Raw genomic sequence first — 18295 nt, 5'->3', positions numbered from 1 at the left:
TAAGAATACATACAATTTTAGGTTTTAAAATTCATCTTCTGCCTAGCCTTAAAACTAAAAGACAAACTATATAAGAATGGGTTGCCAGTCTAATCGAATACAACACATTTAGTTGAAATGGTAAAAAAAAATAGAAAATGGTTTGTATGTATATCCATTTAAAAATGTAAAGTAAGTTTCAGTTGTTCAAAAATAGTACAATTTGCAAAAAAAAAATTAAAGAGTTCGAATCTTTCATAGTCACCGATGTGAATTTAGCTAGAAGTAACGCGTGAGTAGGTACTCAAAATGTACGAACCAAACTTCGGACCGGCAAAGTTATTTGCGAATAACTATTGTGTACCAACTTCATAACGGTAAAGTTACATGACAAGATCCTTTTAAAAATATTAAGATTAAATACCTGTTCTTCAACGCTGTATATTTCTTTCGGCACAAAATTCTCAAAAACTTGATCCAGCAACTTGATATATTCCACTTTGTATTTTTTGTTTGATTCTTCAATACACTCTCTTGTAATTCCGTAGGACACTGCTTTTCCTTGCAATATGTTTATTACGTGTTTTAGCTAAAAATTAAAGCAGTCAATTGTTAGAAAATTTGTGTATTACCTACAGAACAAAGACATTAATTACAAGGAACAATTCTGTGGTGTTAAGGCAAAAGGGGATGAGTCAAAAAACACAACTTTTCACCAGGGGCTAATCAAAAAAACGCGTGTTTGTTTTGTAATAAAAATGCAGTTTAATCAAAAGTGTATAGAAATAATTAACACAACTCTGTTTTAATTTTCATTTATTAATTTAGTCGTCTTTTATATGTACCCGAAAAATATTTTTATTTCTTAATTATTAAAATAATTGACATATCTCCTTTTTCCGTAACACGGTAAAAATTAAAAAAAAATCCTAGAACGACTCGTCTCTTTATTTGCTATTATTATTTACGTATATACCTTTTTTTTTTGGCAGGGGGGAAATCCTCATGGACTTCCCTCCACCTGGGGTCGGTGGAGGGGGTGTGCCAAACTCTTACCGGCTAAAAACCCACCCAGTGTTGCCTTCAATTACCTATTGTCGAGGGCACGGGTATCGCCAAAGCATTCTTCCGCACCCCCGACAGGTATTGGCCCCCCAGATGTTCAAAGGCGGGCCCCGTCAACCTCTGTGGCCGTCACCCATCGGCCACAGCAAACTCCACTAAGAGATGCGCGCGCAACACAACGCCACCGTCTCGAGGCCTGTTTCTGATCGGACGACAGACGCCCCTAGTCTGTCGCCCGCAGGCCGCGCCCTATGGTGGCCGGAGATTAGTCATTCTGCGACGTCCTCCACGTCTGCTGCGGGCGGGGAGAGAGGAAGCAGCTTCTCTCTCCCTTTCCGCCGCCTCCTTTCAAACCATCACATCCTCACAAAAGGATGCGACGGCGTTCCATCCATCTTCGCTGCCGACCATGCAGGACACGACAGCCGGCAGCGAAAGACTTCCCGCAGCGTCTACTGCTGCCGCTAGGTCACGGAGCTGCGTTGCCCCAGATGCCACAGTGGTGGCATTCGGGCGTGGGCTCCCGACCGATGCGACACAGGAACTTTCCGAAACACCCATGTCCGGTAAGGACCTGTGTCAGCCGGAAGCTGAGGGCGCCGTGGCGTCCCTCCAGCCACTCCTTCAGTATGGGCCTTACCGCCGCGAGAGCGGCGTGCCATGCCGTGGGTCGCGCAAGTCGCTGCTCCCATTCCGCAATGAGGTCTTGGCGGAGCTCTGAATTGCGCAACTCAACTTGCCGAGGCACGAGGCGCTCGGCCCGCCCCACCGCTTCCTCGCGCCATGTATAGAGTGACGCGAGGGCTGTCGGTCTCGATCCGGCTAGGAGGCATGCAGCTTCGAAGGAGATCGTGCGGTATCCTCTTAAAACCCTGATGGCCATCGCTCGCTGTGGTCTTCGCAGCACTGGAAGGTTGCGGGCCGTCAGGGTGCTCGCCCACACTAGCGCGGCGTAAAGCGCCATCGCTCGCACGACCCCCATATAGAGCCTCCGGCAGGAGGTATTGGGTCACCTGAGGTTGGGCAACAAGCGTGAGAGCGCTAAAGCTGCGACCAACAACCGAGGAGCGAGCCGCTGGAAGTGTGGCCCGAAGTCCCAACGACTTTCGAGAACGAGTCCCAGGTATTTTATTGTCGGCTCCATAGCGATGGTAACCCCTCCCACCACGATACTGGACCCCGGAGGTGGCTTCTTCCTTGGCCCATGGAAGCAAAGGGCCTCGGATTTGTGCAAGGCCACTTCGAGGCCAAGACCTACCCACGACCTGCGCGACACTGGCTGTGGCCCGAATGGCCGCTTGCCGGTACGTCTACCCATGTGCTGTGACTAGCGTGTCGTCAGCGTAGCATATCACGCTGACGCCGTGGAGAAGCGCATCGCGCAGGACCCAATCGTAGCCAATGTTCCACAGGAGAGGGCCAAGAACCGACCCCTGAGGAAGAGATGTTCTGACGAACCCATCCTTCTCGATCCAGGTACACGACAGCTCTTTCGGATAAATAGGCCCCGATTATGCGACGGAGGTACCCTGGCACTCCATGATAACGGAGCGCCTCCTTTATGATATTCCAGGGCAGGGTGTTGAACGCGTTAGCGATGTCATGCGACACCGCCGAAACCACCTCACCCCGGTCGACTGCTTCCTCCGCCAGGACCGCCAGGACCCTCACGCGTATGCGTGGAGGAAGCAGTATAGCGTCAACTGTTGAACGCCCTTTACGGAAACCATACTGGTTGTCCTCCAGATCCGAATCAGCTCATAATTTAAAGGTTTTAAATTCATCATACTTACGTTAAATCGAACTTGTTAATCCTATTCATTTCTGTAGGTTTCAACACTCAAATTACCCACGTAAACCATAATTTTAGGATTTTTTGCACCGTTGCACTAGTAAAAAGACGTCAACTTCGCGCGCGAAATGCAACTAACGCGGAACGACGAATATGAATTTAGGCACAAGTCGACTTATCTCATTATGCCTAATTTTATAAGTAAAGGATCACGTATGCAATAAGAAGATAACTAGACAAAACTCCTTTTTACTTTTTAGGTTTTGCTATTTATGACTAGACTCGTATTTTTTATTGGAGATTCACGAAATAAAATACATTATATTGAATTATCTCCTTTTTACCATGATAGTGCGTAAAATTTTGTACCCAACTGTGTAATTAACTCATTTTTCACAATTTCTGACTCATCCCCTTTTGCCTTAACACCACAGAATTTATCTAAACAAAATTTTACCAAATTCGATTAAGGCGCAAAAACAAAGGTAGGTATAAAATTAAAAATCTAATTGAATATCAAAATAAACAGATCTTTCTTAAAAATAAAAGATTCCGACGAATTGAGAACCTCTTCCCCTTTGGGAAACCGGTTCAACATGCTCCGAGCCTTTTCCCAACTATGTTGAGGGTATGGGGTCGGCTTCCAGTCTAACCGGATGCAGCTGAGCACCAGTGTGCCACAAGGAGCGACTGCCTATCTGACCTCCTCGACCCAAGTACCCAGGCAACACAATACCCCTAGGTAAAACTGGTTATCAGACTTTCTAGCTTCTAACTACCCATAACGATTGCCAAAGATGTTTTTTTTTTCAATCAGTCCAGCTGTTGTGTTATGAAAATAACAAACTGACATTCGCATATATAATATAAGTTAGAATTAATAAATATAATATAGTTACCTCTTTAAATTCCGGTCCGCACCAATAGAAAGATGTCCTTATAAAAGCTTCATAGAGTTTCACATTTTCTCTCAAACATAACATTATGGTTTGCAGACGACTTTCCAATACTGAAACAATTAAACAATATATTAAAAAGCTGAACAGTTTGTTTATATGTTTCCTTGAGAGCGTTAATATGCAGGGCCAAGAGCCAAGGCCTGCCGTGGCTGCGGGATTGTCCGAAAGAGTTACCGCAGCCCTGGTGCATAAAAGGCCTATGACGGAACACGACGGTTTTTAGTCAGTAAAAGTCTGACACTCCCTCACCGCTGCTAAAAAAAAGAGCGTTAATATCAGTAATTACAGACCCGATTTGAAAAAATGTTAAAGTATTTCAGTATAAAATTGCCGATTTATCGAGGAAGGCTATAGGCTACTTTTTATCCGGGTTCGTGCAGAAGTTTCCAAGGGATGCGGGTAAAACCGGTGGCAAAAGCTAGTTGTATTATAATGCTGAAAAGTTTTTATATTTGTCTGGTCCAATTTGAAAAAAAATTGTTTTAAAGAAGCCCGTTTATCAAGGGAGGCCATAGGCTACTGTTATCCAGGTGCGTGGAGTTGGTCTCAGGTCTTTTGGTTTTGGTTTAACTGATACACATAGTCTCTAATAGTCTATCAGGATCTTATCTGGCAGATAAATTACAAACTCTTGGTGTCACAGCTGGTAGAAATTACCTCTACAAGCAGTCTTTATCTGGCAGATAGGCGTTAACTGTAGGATAGCTAAGTTACCTGTAACATCTGTGACAGCTACAATATTGGTAGTTAGCCTGGCGGGCGTTAGTTCGCGAGTGGCATACTGGCACGCGGACGTCCAGTCTACTGCACACAAGCCGCCGTCTCGCATACTGAACATTATATTTTGTAGGTGACGGTCGCCTACGCCTGAAAGTTGAAAAAAGTGGGTTTGAATGACGAAAATGTGTAAAAAACACATACTAAAAAAATCAACTTGGGATTGGGGTGGATTTCTATACCTAACCGAACCTATCCGTTGACTTGAGATTAGAGATACAATTTTGACACTAGCTTCATTTTAATCTGTAATATCAAATCAACGGATCGATCAGTTATAGAGATCCACTCTATGTAATGAGAAGAAAGAAATAAAGAAAAACCATTCTAGTAAACAATATAATTTATATATAGGTACATGAGAACCTCCTCCTTGGGAAGTCGGTTAACAAAATTATAAATTATTTCATAATTTTATGAGACACACACTAACAAAGTATAAATTGTTATATAAGTGAAGACTTGTTATTCCTAGTTATTTTTGCTGTAAGTCTTAAATGTAAAATAAATAAATTAATTAATAACTACATATATAGGTACTTACCAAACAACCAACATAGAATAGTCATAGAACTTAATGTATCTTCAAACATTTTCTTCTTCTGTATAAATTCTTTGACACAGGAACAATTATTTTCTATAGCAGACCTGAAATTAAAATATAAATATTTAGAATTATCTGGCTTGCATATTGCATATCCAACTATGTTGGTGTCGGCTTCCAGTCTAACCGGATGCAGCTGAGTACCAGTGTGTTACAAGGAGCGACTGCCTATCTGACCTCCTCAACCCAGTTACCCGGACAACACAATAGCCCTAGGCCCTAGGTAAGACTGGTTGTAGACTTACTGGCTTCTGACTACACGTAACGAGTGCCACAGGTGTTCAAATGACAGCCACTATAGTTTTTAATATTAAGGAAAGATCCGGCTAAGATTGGGAGTCCACTCCAATATGGTTGGAAAAAGGCTAGGCAGATGATTGAACGGGAATGGGCAATACTCCTAAGTCACACAAGAAGTCGTGAGCAGAGCTTGTCATTTATAGGTATGTGTAAATATTCCTGACCTTAACCAGTCTAACCAAGGGGTATTGGGTTGCCCGGGTAACTGGGTTGATGAGGTCAGATAGGCAGTCGCTTCTTGTAAAGCACTGGTACTCAGCTGCATCCGGTTAGACTGGAAGCCAACCACAACATAGTTGGGAAAAGGCTCGGAGGATGATGGTAGAAGAAGTCGCAGGCATAAGCTAGTTATTTATAAGAGGAATATTTCTTACCTCAACATATAAGGTGTTACTTTAGCGCACATGTCGTTATATTGTTCCATCGCGAGAGAAGGCGCTAGTATTACTTTCTCGTTCCATGGTTTGTTCGGAGCAACTGAAAAAATAATTATTAAAATATAGATATTTGGTTATTAACAGAAGATTTTTAATGACGGTTTATATGATTTTAATTATAATTAAAACATAACTAATACTATAAAAGCGTTTGTGAGTTTGTTTGCTTGTTACTCCTTCATATGCGTACGGATGGTTGAATTCTGATTAAATTTGACATTAGTATAGATTATACATAAGAATAATAAATAGGCAAGAAAAATAATAAAAAATATACATCATTGTTTCATAAGTATATTTTCTTTTCAATATGAATTTTATATAGAATAGATATTTTCACTAGTTAAAACCTCTGAACCATGTGTAATAAACTACTACATAATAAGAAAAAACTACCACTTACTACTATTAATATCATGCTTTTCTTCAATTAGCTCTCTCAGTCGTATATGATCTTCTAAAAATTCTATAATGGCCGAGTCTTCGCTTAATGGAGTTACCTGGAAATATAATTATTTGATATTAAATAAATAAATAAATAATGGTTTTAGCGCGTTAAACGTTATCTGACCATCTTCCACAGTCGGCACGGGTAGTCAGAAACCAAAAAGTCTGACAAGATAGTCTTACTTAGGGATTTCGGGTTGCTGATAACTGGGTTGAGGAGGTCAGATAGGCAGTCGCTCCTTGTAAAGCACTGGTACTCAGCTGCACCCGGTTAGACTGGAAGCCGACCCCAAAATAGTTGGGAAAGAATGATTCACTGAAAACATAACCGTCATTTTGCTTGTTGCTGTACCAGGCCCGCCGCTAGCTGTTTGTTCGCCCGCGTGCAAAACTGATTATGCCGCCCTACGACTACATACGTTTTTTTCAAAAAATATATAAGGGGGGGGGGGATTCAGGGGTCCGGAAATTTGATATCCATCTTACTTGTCCAACAGAAAAAAATATGTACCTACAAGCACCGCTCTGATTGCAGAAAACCCACCTACTTTTGGATAAATAACTATTGCAATACATAACATACATTACACATAACTTTTTATTTACTTGAAATGTTCAGAGTAACCTTAGCAGTCCTGGGTTAGCCCATAAGCAAACTAAGCAATTAATTAGGGCATTATTAACAAGCAATTGCTTAGGGCATAAATGCAGTGCAATCATTACCCAAGTGGCCCCTATGTATTGAAAGATTGTGATTAACTTAAACTAACGCACTTAAATAACTATAACAATGTTCAAAGTCAGTAAAATATGTTATTTGGTGGCTTTCCCGTTGAAAAGTGAACTTATGAGATACAATTCATGTGTAAGGAGCGCGAGCGGAGCGAGCGCGAAAACTTTTTTGGTCTAAGGACCCAAACAAATAAAAACTACTGTAAATTAACAAAGCAAAGTCAAAAAGTAAGATACGCCCAGTAGCGAAGTGCAAAGGCCGCGAGCGAAGCGAGCGCGATTTTTTCGCAAATTTTTTTGGGGATACAAAAGGTAAAACAGGCAAAATTAATAGGAGACGACCAAAGCTAGGGCGGCTTTTTCTGAAATTTTATTGGTTTAATTTTGCCGCCCCCTAAATAGCATTTGCTTCACGCTACGCCACTGGTTGATCTTAAATCGTTTTTAAGAATCTATAATTTTGAAAATGTCCTTTCAACAGACGTACCTAACTGAAACCGGCAGTGTAAGTAATATTCTTAGCGCTATTGCTGTGTTCGGAAATATTGAAATCAAATCAAAAGATCAAAATATATTGTATTTTTTAAATATTACGTGATAAGTCGCTAGATTTGCCGCCCCCTAGGACGTGCCGCCCGCGTGCTGTGCACGCGCTGCACGCCCGCTTACGGCGGGCCTGTGCTGTACCAGCCTTTTGGTCACGAGAAGCGTCAACCACCCTAGAGAGATGATAGGATCAGCATGGCGATCCAACGAGGTAATGCTGCCAGCCTCTTGGGCACGTTCCCAGTCGACAGCGATGGGGACGAATTTCTTGACGATTTTTAGTTTTTTACAAGGATAGTCCTATGTTTTTATAGTAATAATACTTACATTATAACTCCTAACACACAGCTCAGGTTGTGTGACAGACAAGATGTCCGCCGCTCTCTGTACGGCCGCGTCTCTGTACAAAGGCTCCCCACTCTTACATATGAAGCGGCGCGTTTGTCCGTTTGTCAACAACGCGACGACGACGCAAGGACGACAGATCGCGTCGGTGAATACTGACATCTACAAATACATACAAAAATGTTATTTACTAACATACAGGAAAACCAAATTAAATACCTCCTCCTTTTTGGGAAGTCGGTTAAAAATGTATATTTTAGGAGGACAATATGTTACGCCGACTACAAATAAAATTGTAGCATGTTTGAGACGATGTCACGGTAAAACCAATCGTATTGAAATTCGGTCTAGAGATAGAATGAAATGAAAGGAACATCATAGGATCTAAATAGGGGAATAGAGACTAGATAGGGGAATAGATACTAAATAGGGGAATAGAGACTAAATAGGGGATTAGAGACTAAATAGGGGAATAGAGACTTAATAGGGGAATAGAGACTAAATAGGGGAATAGAGACTTAATAGGGGAATAGAGACTAAATAGGGGACTAGAGTCTAAATAGGGGAAAAGAGACTAAACAGGGGATTAGAGACTAAATAGGGGAATAGAGACTAAAAAGGGGGGTAAAAAATTTAGTAAAGAAACTAATAATGACTGAACCGATTGCGGTGAAATTTGGCATGGATATAGATATGTCAAGATATCCGCCGCTCTCTGCACGGAGGCGTCTCTGTACAAAGGTTCGCCACTCTTACATATGAAGCGGCGCGTTTGTCCGTTTGTCAACAACGCGACGACGACGCAAGGACGACAGATAGCGTCGGTGAATACTGACATCTAGGAAAAGTATATAATAATAATATTTTTTTGCATACCAAAGTGAGTTTTTAAAGAGTAAAACATGCTGCGACGACCAAGAAATTTTTGTCGACGGTAAAAAAATATACCTTAAAGTTTGATATTGATTTTTTGAATCGATTATGGTGAAATTCGGTATAGAGATGGAATTAGATCTGGAGAATATCATAGGATAATTTTTATCGCTCTAAAGTATGGTAGTAACTTCATGAACAAAACATTATTGCATATACGCTTTAAATGACTGACTTCAGAGTGGCAAAGTTATTTGATGAGAGAGGTATATCAAGGATTTAGGAGAGACCTACTCAAGTTTAATTCAAGAATGTATTGAAAATGCACGGTGTTGATAACTATATGTACATGTATGTATTTTTTAGTATGTAGCACAAAATTATAAAAGCTATTTTTATTTCATACTAGTTTCCGCCCGCGGCTTCGCCCGCGTATAGTTATACATATATAGTTATATCGCGTTTCCAAGAGAATTCTTCAAAAGTCCGGGATAAAAACTATCCTATGTTCTTTCTCAAGGCCAACTCTATCTCTGTACCAAATTTTATTAAAATCGGTTCAGTGGTTTAGACGTGAAAGCGTAACAGACAGACAGACAGACAGTTACTTTCGCATTTATAATATTAGTAGGGATTATTCAGGCATTTATAATATTAGAAGGGATTGTTTAGTAGTAATATTTTTACTTACTTGCTCAACAAACTTAACGACATACACATTTTCTGGTAATCTTAACAGCCTCTGCAAATGCAGTCTCTTTCTCTCCAATATGGCGGGCGAACATAGCTCGGGACATATTTGAGATAGCCTTAGAACTGATCTTTGAGTTTTTAAGTGTAGCTCATCTATTATTAGCTTTAATTCCTTCGCTTTGGTATCTGGAAAAAAAATAATTTAAAGAAAATTGGATTAGGTACATATCTCTATCTTTTATATAACATCTACTGCGGTTTCACCCGCGTCTCGTGAGAATTACGTCCCGTACCGGGATAAAATATAGCTTATGGGCTATGTTACTCGGGAAGAGTGTAGCTTTCCAACAGTGAAAGAATTTTTCAAATCGATTCTGTAGTTTCGGAGCCGGATTTATTTATTTATTTATCATTATTTATTTGGTAGATATTTTTTTCCTCATTATTAGTAACTTTATAGTATACAGGGTTATGTATTACACACTATATTTTTAAGGTATGGTATCTCTTTACTTGCCGTTTTATGACCTACGCTCAGTGGAACAGTAAAACAGATATATTAAAAAAAAGGTTTCCAGTTTGGTTATGTATCTATGTATGATTGTGCTGAGCCAATTATAATGCGGTTTTTGGCTTAGGATTTGTCAGACTTAGGGTAGGGTTTAATGTATATTATGAATGTAGATGGATGGAGAGGAAGAGGAAGACCTAAGAAAAGATGGATGGATTGCCTGAAAGATGACATGAATAGGAAGGGAGTGAGTGTCAGTATGACGAGTGACAGGGGAAAATGGAAGAAAATGACATATTGCGCCGACCACAAGTAAAATAGGGAACAGGGCAGGAGGAAGAAGTATATTATTGAAGCCTTTTTTTAAAGTTTTTAACTTACAAAATTAATACAAAAAAAACTATATGAAGATTACATACCAATAACAGTCATATTCTCCAAGGCATAGAGTTTAGTTTTCAACGTATTCAGCGACTGGTAGTCAGTCCCTCCGTGTTTAGTTTCAAACAGTCGGCTTTTCATCCTTTTGAAAATGCTGGTGAATTCATCTTCATCTAGAACTGAAAAAATATTTATAATTGTTAGAAAATTTAATGCAAGAACAGATCCCGATGGAATTTGAAAAAAAAAGTTATTCTTATACATTTTTATCCAGTTTACCTGTAGATATTTTTTTTTACAATTTGGTACGAACATTGTACATCTTTTTGAATGGAAATCACGTTTTAATAGACTTTTAGTATGTACAAAACTTTGGCAATATGTGTTACTCTTCTATAACGATCAATAACCTAACCTAACCTAACTCTTTTTCATTGACATAACCATTTGATAACTTTGCATTTGATAAATTAACTAATTTAATTTAAGAACTACTTCCAATAGCTTCCCTTGATAAAAGTTGTATCTTATACTGAAATAAATCATTAAAACTGGCCTAGTAGTTCCTAAGGTTAACATATTAACTTCAGCTTTATAACATTAGCATAGCTAATACTTACCATTCCTCCTCATCTCGCTACAATACTGTAGCAACGCATAATTAACATCACATATTAACTTGAAATACTCCTTACAAACATCCAACTCTGTGTCTTGTAGTTTATTCAAATAATTTTCCGTTAAAACATCTGTTGGCAACACTGCTAGCACTCTTTTCAGTATGGCAACACTGAAGAAGTCTAGGCGATGGAATATACGGTGTATCTGAAAAAAAATCATTATTGTATATTATGGGAACTTCTGCCCGTACTGGGATAAAATATAGCCTATGTTACTCGGGAAGAGTGTAGCTTCCCAACAGTGAAAGAATTCTTCAAATAAGTTTAGTAGTTTTAGAGCCTTTATAGTTCGGATAAACAAACAAAAAAATCCTATTTATTATATTTGGAGTATAGATTAGATTTAAATAGATAATTTTTAACCCACTTCAAAAAAAGGTTTTCGTTTTGACCTGTATGTATGTTTAAGCGCAATTATCTCACTTTTGGCTGAACCGATTTTGGAGCGCAGCATAATATTTGTCAGACTTAGGAGAAGATTTTAGATATTTTCTGTTGTAAAAAGTTTTTTTACCTTTTCAATAAAACTTTTTGCCGTAATATCGCTTATAGTAGTTTCATGATAAGCCAATCTGTTTAATAATACAGATATAAGCAAATTATAGTCTTCAACCAAATTATAGTCCAACATTTTACCGATTATCTCAACCATCCTTTGTATAACGTCATTTTGTATAGATTCATCTGAAAAAAAGGGAAAAATATTATTTAATAACTAAATATATTATTTATAAAGTCACAACCTTTACTGCCGTTTCACAAAAATTAAACGTCTGTTGAACACTTGTCTAAAAAATGACAGATTATGACATTAAGGTCCGTTTTGCAGCAACATTTTTTTAGCTAAGTGTTCAACAGTTGTTTAAGTTTTTGTAGTAAGGCTGATAGATTTTTATTTACTGGTACTGATATCATATGGCCATAGATTCGAAAAGTCGTGGTGGCCTAGTGGGCAAAGAACCAACCTCTCGAGTATGAGGGCGCGGGTTCGAATCCAGGTCAGGCAAGTACCAATGCAACTTTTCTAAGTTTGTATGTACTTTCTAAGTATATCTTAGACACCAATGGCTGATAAAAAGGTGAAGGAAAACATCTTGAGGAAACCTGGACTATATAGTCTGAAATCAGCAACCCGCATTGAGCAAGCGTGGTGATTAATGCTCAATCCTTCTCCGTGTGAGAGGAGGCCGCAGCTCAGCAGTGGGACGATGAATAGGCAGTAACTAACTAACTATGGCCATAGATTATATTTATACAGCTGTCAGCAGGTCAACTTATGAGAATCTATCAAATGTTACCAATCGAACTATTCCACTATTGTGATAAGGTTGAACATCTATTGAACAAATTTGACAGATTGAGATAGGCTGATGTGCTGTTGTTTGTACATCTATTTAGTCAAATTCTATTTACTTCTAGCTAAAAATTGAATGAAAATATTTTCAGTGCTTTATGTGTTTATGACGTACTGACAAACATAAGTTACAGACGACTTAGTTTTATAATGTGTAGGGATAACTTCGACATGAATTTGGGCTTTTCACCAATTAACTAACTTTAAAAAAAGGAGGATCGGTTTAGTAAAAGTCGCCTCGAACTGATGCAAAATATTTAATCCTTTTTTTAGACCAAAAGATTTCTATGGTAATGTATTGTTCCAAAATAGCTATTTTAAGTTTTTCTTTATAATTTTCTAAAATGCACATACCATTGTCATTCCACATTTCATTATAATACACCATTGACGTTTCGTACACCGATTTCATAGTTTTCAAATCATTTGAAGACAATACTTTTGATTTCTCCCGAATAATATAGTTTGTAACTGTTTGTAATACATCATTTAATTTATTAATTGATAAAGCTGAAAAATATAAATATTATTTAAACATAAACTAAGTATATCTTAGACACCAATGACTGTGTTTCGGATGGCACGTTAAACTGTAGGTCCCGGCTGTCATTGAACATCCTTGGCAGTCGTTACGGGTAGTCAGAAGCCAGTAAGTCTGACACCATTCTAACCAAGGGGTATCGAGTTGCCCGGGTAACTGGGTTGAGGAGGTCAGATAGGCAGTCGCTTCTTGTAAAGCACTGGTACTCAGCCGCATCCGGTTAGACTGGAAGCCGACACCAACGTAGTTGGGAAATGGCTAGGCAGGTGATTAACACTTACATTGTAAATCATGATGCAGTTTTAATATCAAAGTCTGCATAGAGACATTCGTTTCAAAAGTCGATTGTGACGCAAACCGGACTGTTTGTTTTTCTAAAACAAAAATACAGGAATTAATAAAAAACTAGAACAGCTGTCCTTTTGCAAAAAGGGGTGCATATTTCAGATACATAAATTTTTATCCTTTTATCAATTGTAATTTTTCATTTGATCTTAAGTTTAGTTTAGTTTAGTTCTTAAGGCTAGTTGCACCATTTAACTATAACGATAACCAAACTATAACCAGCCGTATACTTGCCGCGCATTGCTCACATCGACGGTTTGACTACTGAAAATGGTTCGGTTATCGTTAAATGGTGCAACTCACTATAAGTAATTTTGGTGTTAACAAATACCTATACAAGGTTATTTTTGTATTGATTACATACCTACAGAGGCCCCAATGCGCTTCGCTACGTAAATAAATGACTTCACTCCAAACTTCACATAAACCATCTACTAAATAGTCCGAACAAAGCACAGCAAAGAACATTTGGTTTAGATAGGTGAGACAGTTCTTGAGTTATAAAAATATAACAAAAAGAAGTAGGACTATTTTTTATATACAAAGAAATATCATAGAAGAGTGATAAAATGTAATATTACCTGCAGCATCCAAAGCCTTTTGTAGCAAGTTGGTGTTACTCTCCCTGAGGCCCACACATCTGTAGGCTTTCACCTTCTCTTGTACCCAGGGAAGAATTTCTGTGTCTAGCAGACGGCTATGAGAAAAAACATAAATATTACGGACTTACTACTTATATAGGGAATTTTTACCGCATCTGGATAAAAAAATAACCAAATACTTTTAAACGTCAGTTTAACACTTGTCTAAAAAAAAACAGATTATGACGCTGAGAAAAGGTTAATTTTGCAGCCACATTTTTTTTAGACAAGTTTTTGACACATGCTTATGTTTTTGTAGTAAGACCATAGGTCCTTAAACGGGATAATCCAATGACAGTCAGAGTTTGTTTGTTTGAACGCGCTAATGTTACAAATTATTTTTATGGTTTTGAAAACATATTTCAATATGAAATATCATTTTTTTTGGGGAAAGTTGTAGGCTACATTTTATCCTAGTGCGGGATGTAGTTCCCAAAGGACCCGCGGTTTTTAATTCATTTTTTTTTCTTTATGGGCTTTGTATCAACGATATTCAGCCATAACGTACCCTTTCACATTAATTTGCTACTACTGTAAAAGCACTAGTTTGAAAAATATATAATATACTCGGGGTGTAACATATATTAGAAGCCATTTAACAAAACGTCTAGGCACATAATAAACTTACTGTTTATTCCTCTCGACGCATTGTAAAGCGACAGAAGGTATTTGCCTCCGATTCGCTTCTCTGCAGTAGAAGAGTTCGTCAGAACTCAGAGAGACGCGGTCAGAACTGTCAGAGTCTGACAGCTGGTTGTAGTATGACGATCTGAAAATAAAGTTATAGTATAGAAAGATCAAATTATTTGTAGCTTTCACAATTGAACGATTTTTGTTACTCTGTGCACTGAAAGTAAACTTAAAACACTACATTATAGACTATTTGTAAATATTTTAAAGATTTCTAACTTAAAAGGCACAATTTTTGGTCAAGAGGTTGGTAAATCCCCCTTTATCGCCCCCCTGGGAGGCTATAGCGAAGTCGTGTAGATTGATTTTAGACCCTATTTCATTGAGTACAAAGATGATAATACTGCTACAAAGAAAGATGCCCTTAGTTTAGCAGCATATCTAACCATAGTCGAACATAAGTCGACCTAAAGGAACACAGACGATTATATTTTCAATGAAGATATAACAAACAACACATATAATAGTTATAATTACCTGATCATAAGCCGTGCCGCCCATTCAGCAAGACAATCGTTTGGAGCTATTTCTCCAAATATCTTGCTCTCATTTTGATTCCATTGTAACGCTTCAATGATCTAAAAAAAAACAATGTCAAATATAAACATTCATATTTAGTTTACCCGAGTCTAACCAGTCTAACCAAGGAGTATCGGGTTGCCCGGGTAACTGGGTTGAGGAGGTCAGATAGGCAGTCGCTTGTAAAGCACTGGTACTCAGCTGCATCCGGTTAGACTGGAAGCCGACCCCAACATAGTTGGGAAAAGGCTCGGAGGAGGATGATGATGATTTAGTTTACCCGAGGGAACTTTTTCCCGCAGCAAGATAAAATATGGCCTACGTTCACCGAAGCATAAAGTAGCTTCATTCTGTTCACTGTCAATTTCTCCGGCTAGAGGGATATTGAACCATAGACTGTAATCTGTTATATTTATGTAGATAATATATAACTCACGGCAGATATAACAAAGTGTCTGGTCGGCCATCTGTCTGTCTGTTTCAGCCAGTTGATTCTGTTCACCATCATACGTTGTAATCTGATATATTAGTTTAGATAATATATAACTTACGGCAGATATAACAAAGTGTCTGGTCGGCCATCTGTCTGTCTGTTTCAGCCAGTTGATTCTGTTCACCGTCATATGTAGTAATCTGTTATATTAGTATAGATAATATATAACTTACGGCAGATATAACAAAGTGTCTGGTCGGCCACCTGTCTGTCTGTTTCAGCCAGTTGATTCTGTTCACCGTCATGTATTGTAATCTGTTATATTAGTATAGATAATATATAACTTACGGCAGATATAACAAAGTGTCTGGTCGGCCACCTGTCTGTCTGTTTCAACCAGTTTATTCTGTTAACTGTCACTTCCTCCGGGTAGTGGGACGCCACCATTTTGTTAAACCAAAGGTTGTAATCTGTGGGATTAAGTATTCAAATATAAAATCATTAATTCAAACTTGGCTGCCAAACAGCACTTTTTGAACGTCAGGAATTTACAAAAGACAGCCCCCAAAACGCCCACCCTTCACCACTTCCTATGTGATCTTGCTGGGAAGTACTATTCGTCGTGGTGGCCTACTGGGTAAGGGCACCGACAGGGCACGATCGCCGTTCTGTGTCGGCGCCCTAAAAAACTAACCTTTTAAGTATGATTCCAGGTCAGGCAAGTACCAATGCAACTTTTCTAAGTTTTTATATACTTTCTAAGTAAATTTTGGACACCAATGACTGATTAAAGGTGAAGGTAAATCTTTGAGAAAATCTGTTCCATATAGTCTAAAATCGCCAATACAACCATTTCCTCTGTGTATGAGAAGAGAGTGAAAAGTCTGATGTCCAAACCAGTCCTGGATTTGTGAATAGGTCGTTTAGGCCGCGGCCTAGAGGCGGCAGCGTCATAGGGCAGATTTCAGAATATAAAAGTCAAACACGTCCATTGGTTTTATCATAAGTACTTTAAATAGTTCAGCCCCAAAAAAAGGTCCCCTTGGCCGAATTTACTACTACAAATGGAAAATTATTATTTGTAAGGTTTGTACATGGGGCGGCGTAAATAAAGTAGCCTACACTCATTAAAAATATAAATCCGGCACTGGTCCAAACATCAAAGTAACTTATATACTTTCATACGGGTAAGATTAAGATTAATTACCATTGGTACATAAGCAAAATCGCAAGGCATAGCTATACTCTATCCACGGAGGCAAGAGCTAAAAGGTAAACAAAGAATGACACTTTTTCAAGATGACGGTATAACCCGACCGATGACAAAATCACAGATACTGCGAACATTTTACACAAAAATGTGACGTTTTGTCATCAGTCGGGTTATACCGCCATCTTGAAAAAGTGTCATTCTTTGTTTACCTTTTAGCTCTTGCTTCCGTGGATAGAGTATAGTTACACCATTAATAAAGTACTTACCAAGTTTCTTATTATCTGCATCAAAGTAATTTCTCAAAGAAATAGTGAAATCTTCATTATTTGTCCATAATGGAGGCAAAGATTCTTCAATCTGTCTCTTATCTTGTATTCTTAAATCATCCCAGTTAGATAATGTACCAAATATTTGGATTAAGCCTGGAAAAATAATACAAAAATAATATACCTAAAACCTAAACACACCTAACGCATCAAAATCTGTTCTGCTAAATGTCAAACTAAAAACCTCTTTCTTTTGAAGTTGGGTAATGACTACAACTAAAACCATATATTTTCTGGTTTTGGATAATTATAAAAATGTATTACTACGGTGGGACAAAACAGGCTAATAAAAATAAATGAAATAATAATAATACCTTGTAGCGAAAACTCCTGATCCCTCATTGTAGTATCCGAATCTTCTTTCATCATACTAAAACAAAAAATTGGTTGCCTGTAAAGTCGGTATACGGGCGAAAGTTTTACGTGACAACGACTTCGAGTGGTAAAATAATTTTAATGTGAATATTCATTCGTATCGTAGGAAGAAGGATGAAATAATAGTAACAATTTAAAACATTTATTTACCGGTGTGTATGCCTATCTCTCTCACTCTCTCTCTCTCGCTCAAGCCGTTAACATGGCTAACATCAGAGCGGCAACGTTATTTGACGAGAAGTAGGATAGGGTACTAAAGGGGAGGTAGCTTCGGATCCAAGTCACCTCCCGTCTAATTTTTAGTTTAAGAGGACGAATTGGAATTTTTGGCGCCAAGGATCTCAATTTTTCTCAGTAAATACAAAACGGATCAAAATACAACTTGGTTACCTGAAAGTTCATGATATAAACCTTATTTTGTTAGACGTAGAAACATGATTAGGTAACTTTTATAACACAGAAAAATATATCAAACATACCTCTTTTTAAAAAGAGATTCACATATTATGGGCATACGGGACCGATTTAAGCCTCTTAACTTTTTTAGTAGTTGAGTATATACATACTCTTTAAAAGTGTAGAAGGATTTTTTATCAAATTATCATTTCTAAATAATAAAATTACAAAACCATTTTGTCGCTTACGACTTTTATTTATTTATTTATTTATTCACAAACACAGCTATCATTACAGGAATATCCCAAGGCGGTAGCGTGGTAACATAACTCCTCTATTAG

At 38.2% G+C, this 18295-nt stretch overlaps 1 protein-coding gene across 1 annotated transcript in view; it reads right to left on the bottom strand.

Moving 5' to 3' along the window:
* LOC110383324 (uncharacterized) overlaps positions 1 to 18295 on the bottom strand; it is a 58320-nt gene that overhangs the window by 756 nt on the left and 39269 nt on the right. The window contains exons 41-59 of the mRNA XM_064042803.1: positions 17498 to 17553; positions 17124 to 17279; positions 15993 to 16114; positions 15170 to 15270; positions 14631 to 14771; positions 13943 to 14058; positions 13298 to 13390; positions 12830 to 12985; positions 11636 to 11805; positions 11062 to 11266; positions 10480 to 10620; positions 9548 to 9735; positions 7966 to 8145; positions 6317 to 6413; positions 5851 to 5953; positions 5117 to 5220; positions 4510 to 4662; positions 3736 to 3845; positions 404 to 568 (exon numbers count right to left, since the gene is read on the bottom strand). Of these exons, the coding sequence (XP_063898873.1) occupies positions 404 to 568; positions 3736 to 3845; positions 4510 to 4662; positions 5117 to 5220; positions 5851 to 5953; positions 6317 to 6413; positions 7966 to 8145; positions 9548 to 9735; positions 10480 to 10620; positions 11062 to 11266; positions 11636 to 11805; positions 12830 to 12985; positions 13298 to 13390; positions 13943 to 14058; positions 14631 to 14771; positions 15170 to 15270; positions 15993 to 16114; positions 17124 to 17279; positions 17498 to 17553 (2557 nt within the window). The remainder of the gene's footprint in view (positions 1 to 403; positions 569 to 3735; positions 3846 to 4509; positions 4663 to 5116; positions 5221 to 5850; positions 5954 to 6316; positions 6414 to 7965; positions 8146 to 9547; positions 9736 to 10479; positions 10621 to 11061; positions 11267 to 11635; positions 11806 to 12829; positions 12986 to 13297; positions 13391 to 13942; positions 14059 to 14630; positions 14772 to 15169; positions 15271 to 15992; positions 16115 to 17123; positions 17280 to 17497; positions 17554 to 18295) is intronic.

This window comes from Helicoverpa armigera, chromosome 30 (assembly GCF_030705265.1).
Source record: "Helicoverpa armigera isolate CAAS_96S chromosome 30, ASM3070526v1, whole genome shotgun sequence".
Taxonomy (NCBI): domain Eukaryota; kingdom Metazoa; phylum Arthropoda; class Insecta; order Lepidoptera; family Noctuidae; genus Helicoverpa; species Helicoverpa armigera.
Note: the sequence above shows the minus strand (reverse complement) of the source record. Positions and strands in the feature narration are given on the sequence as shown.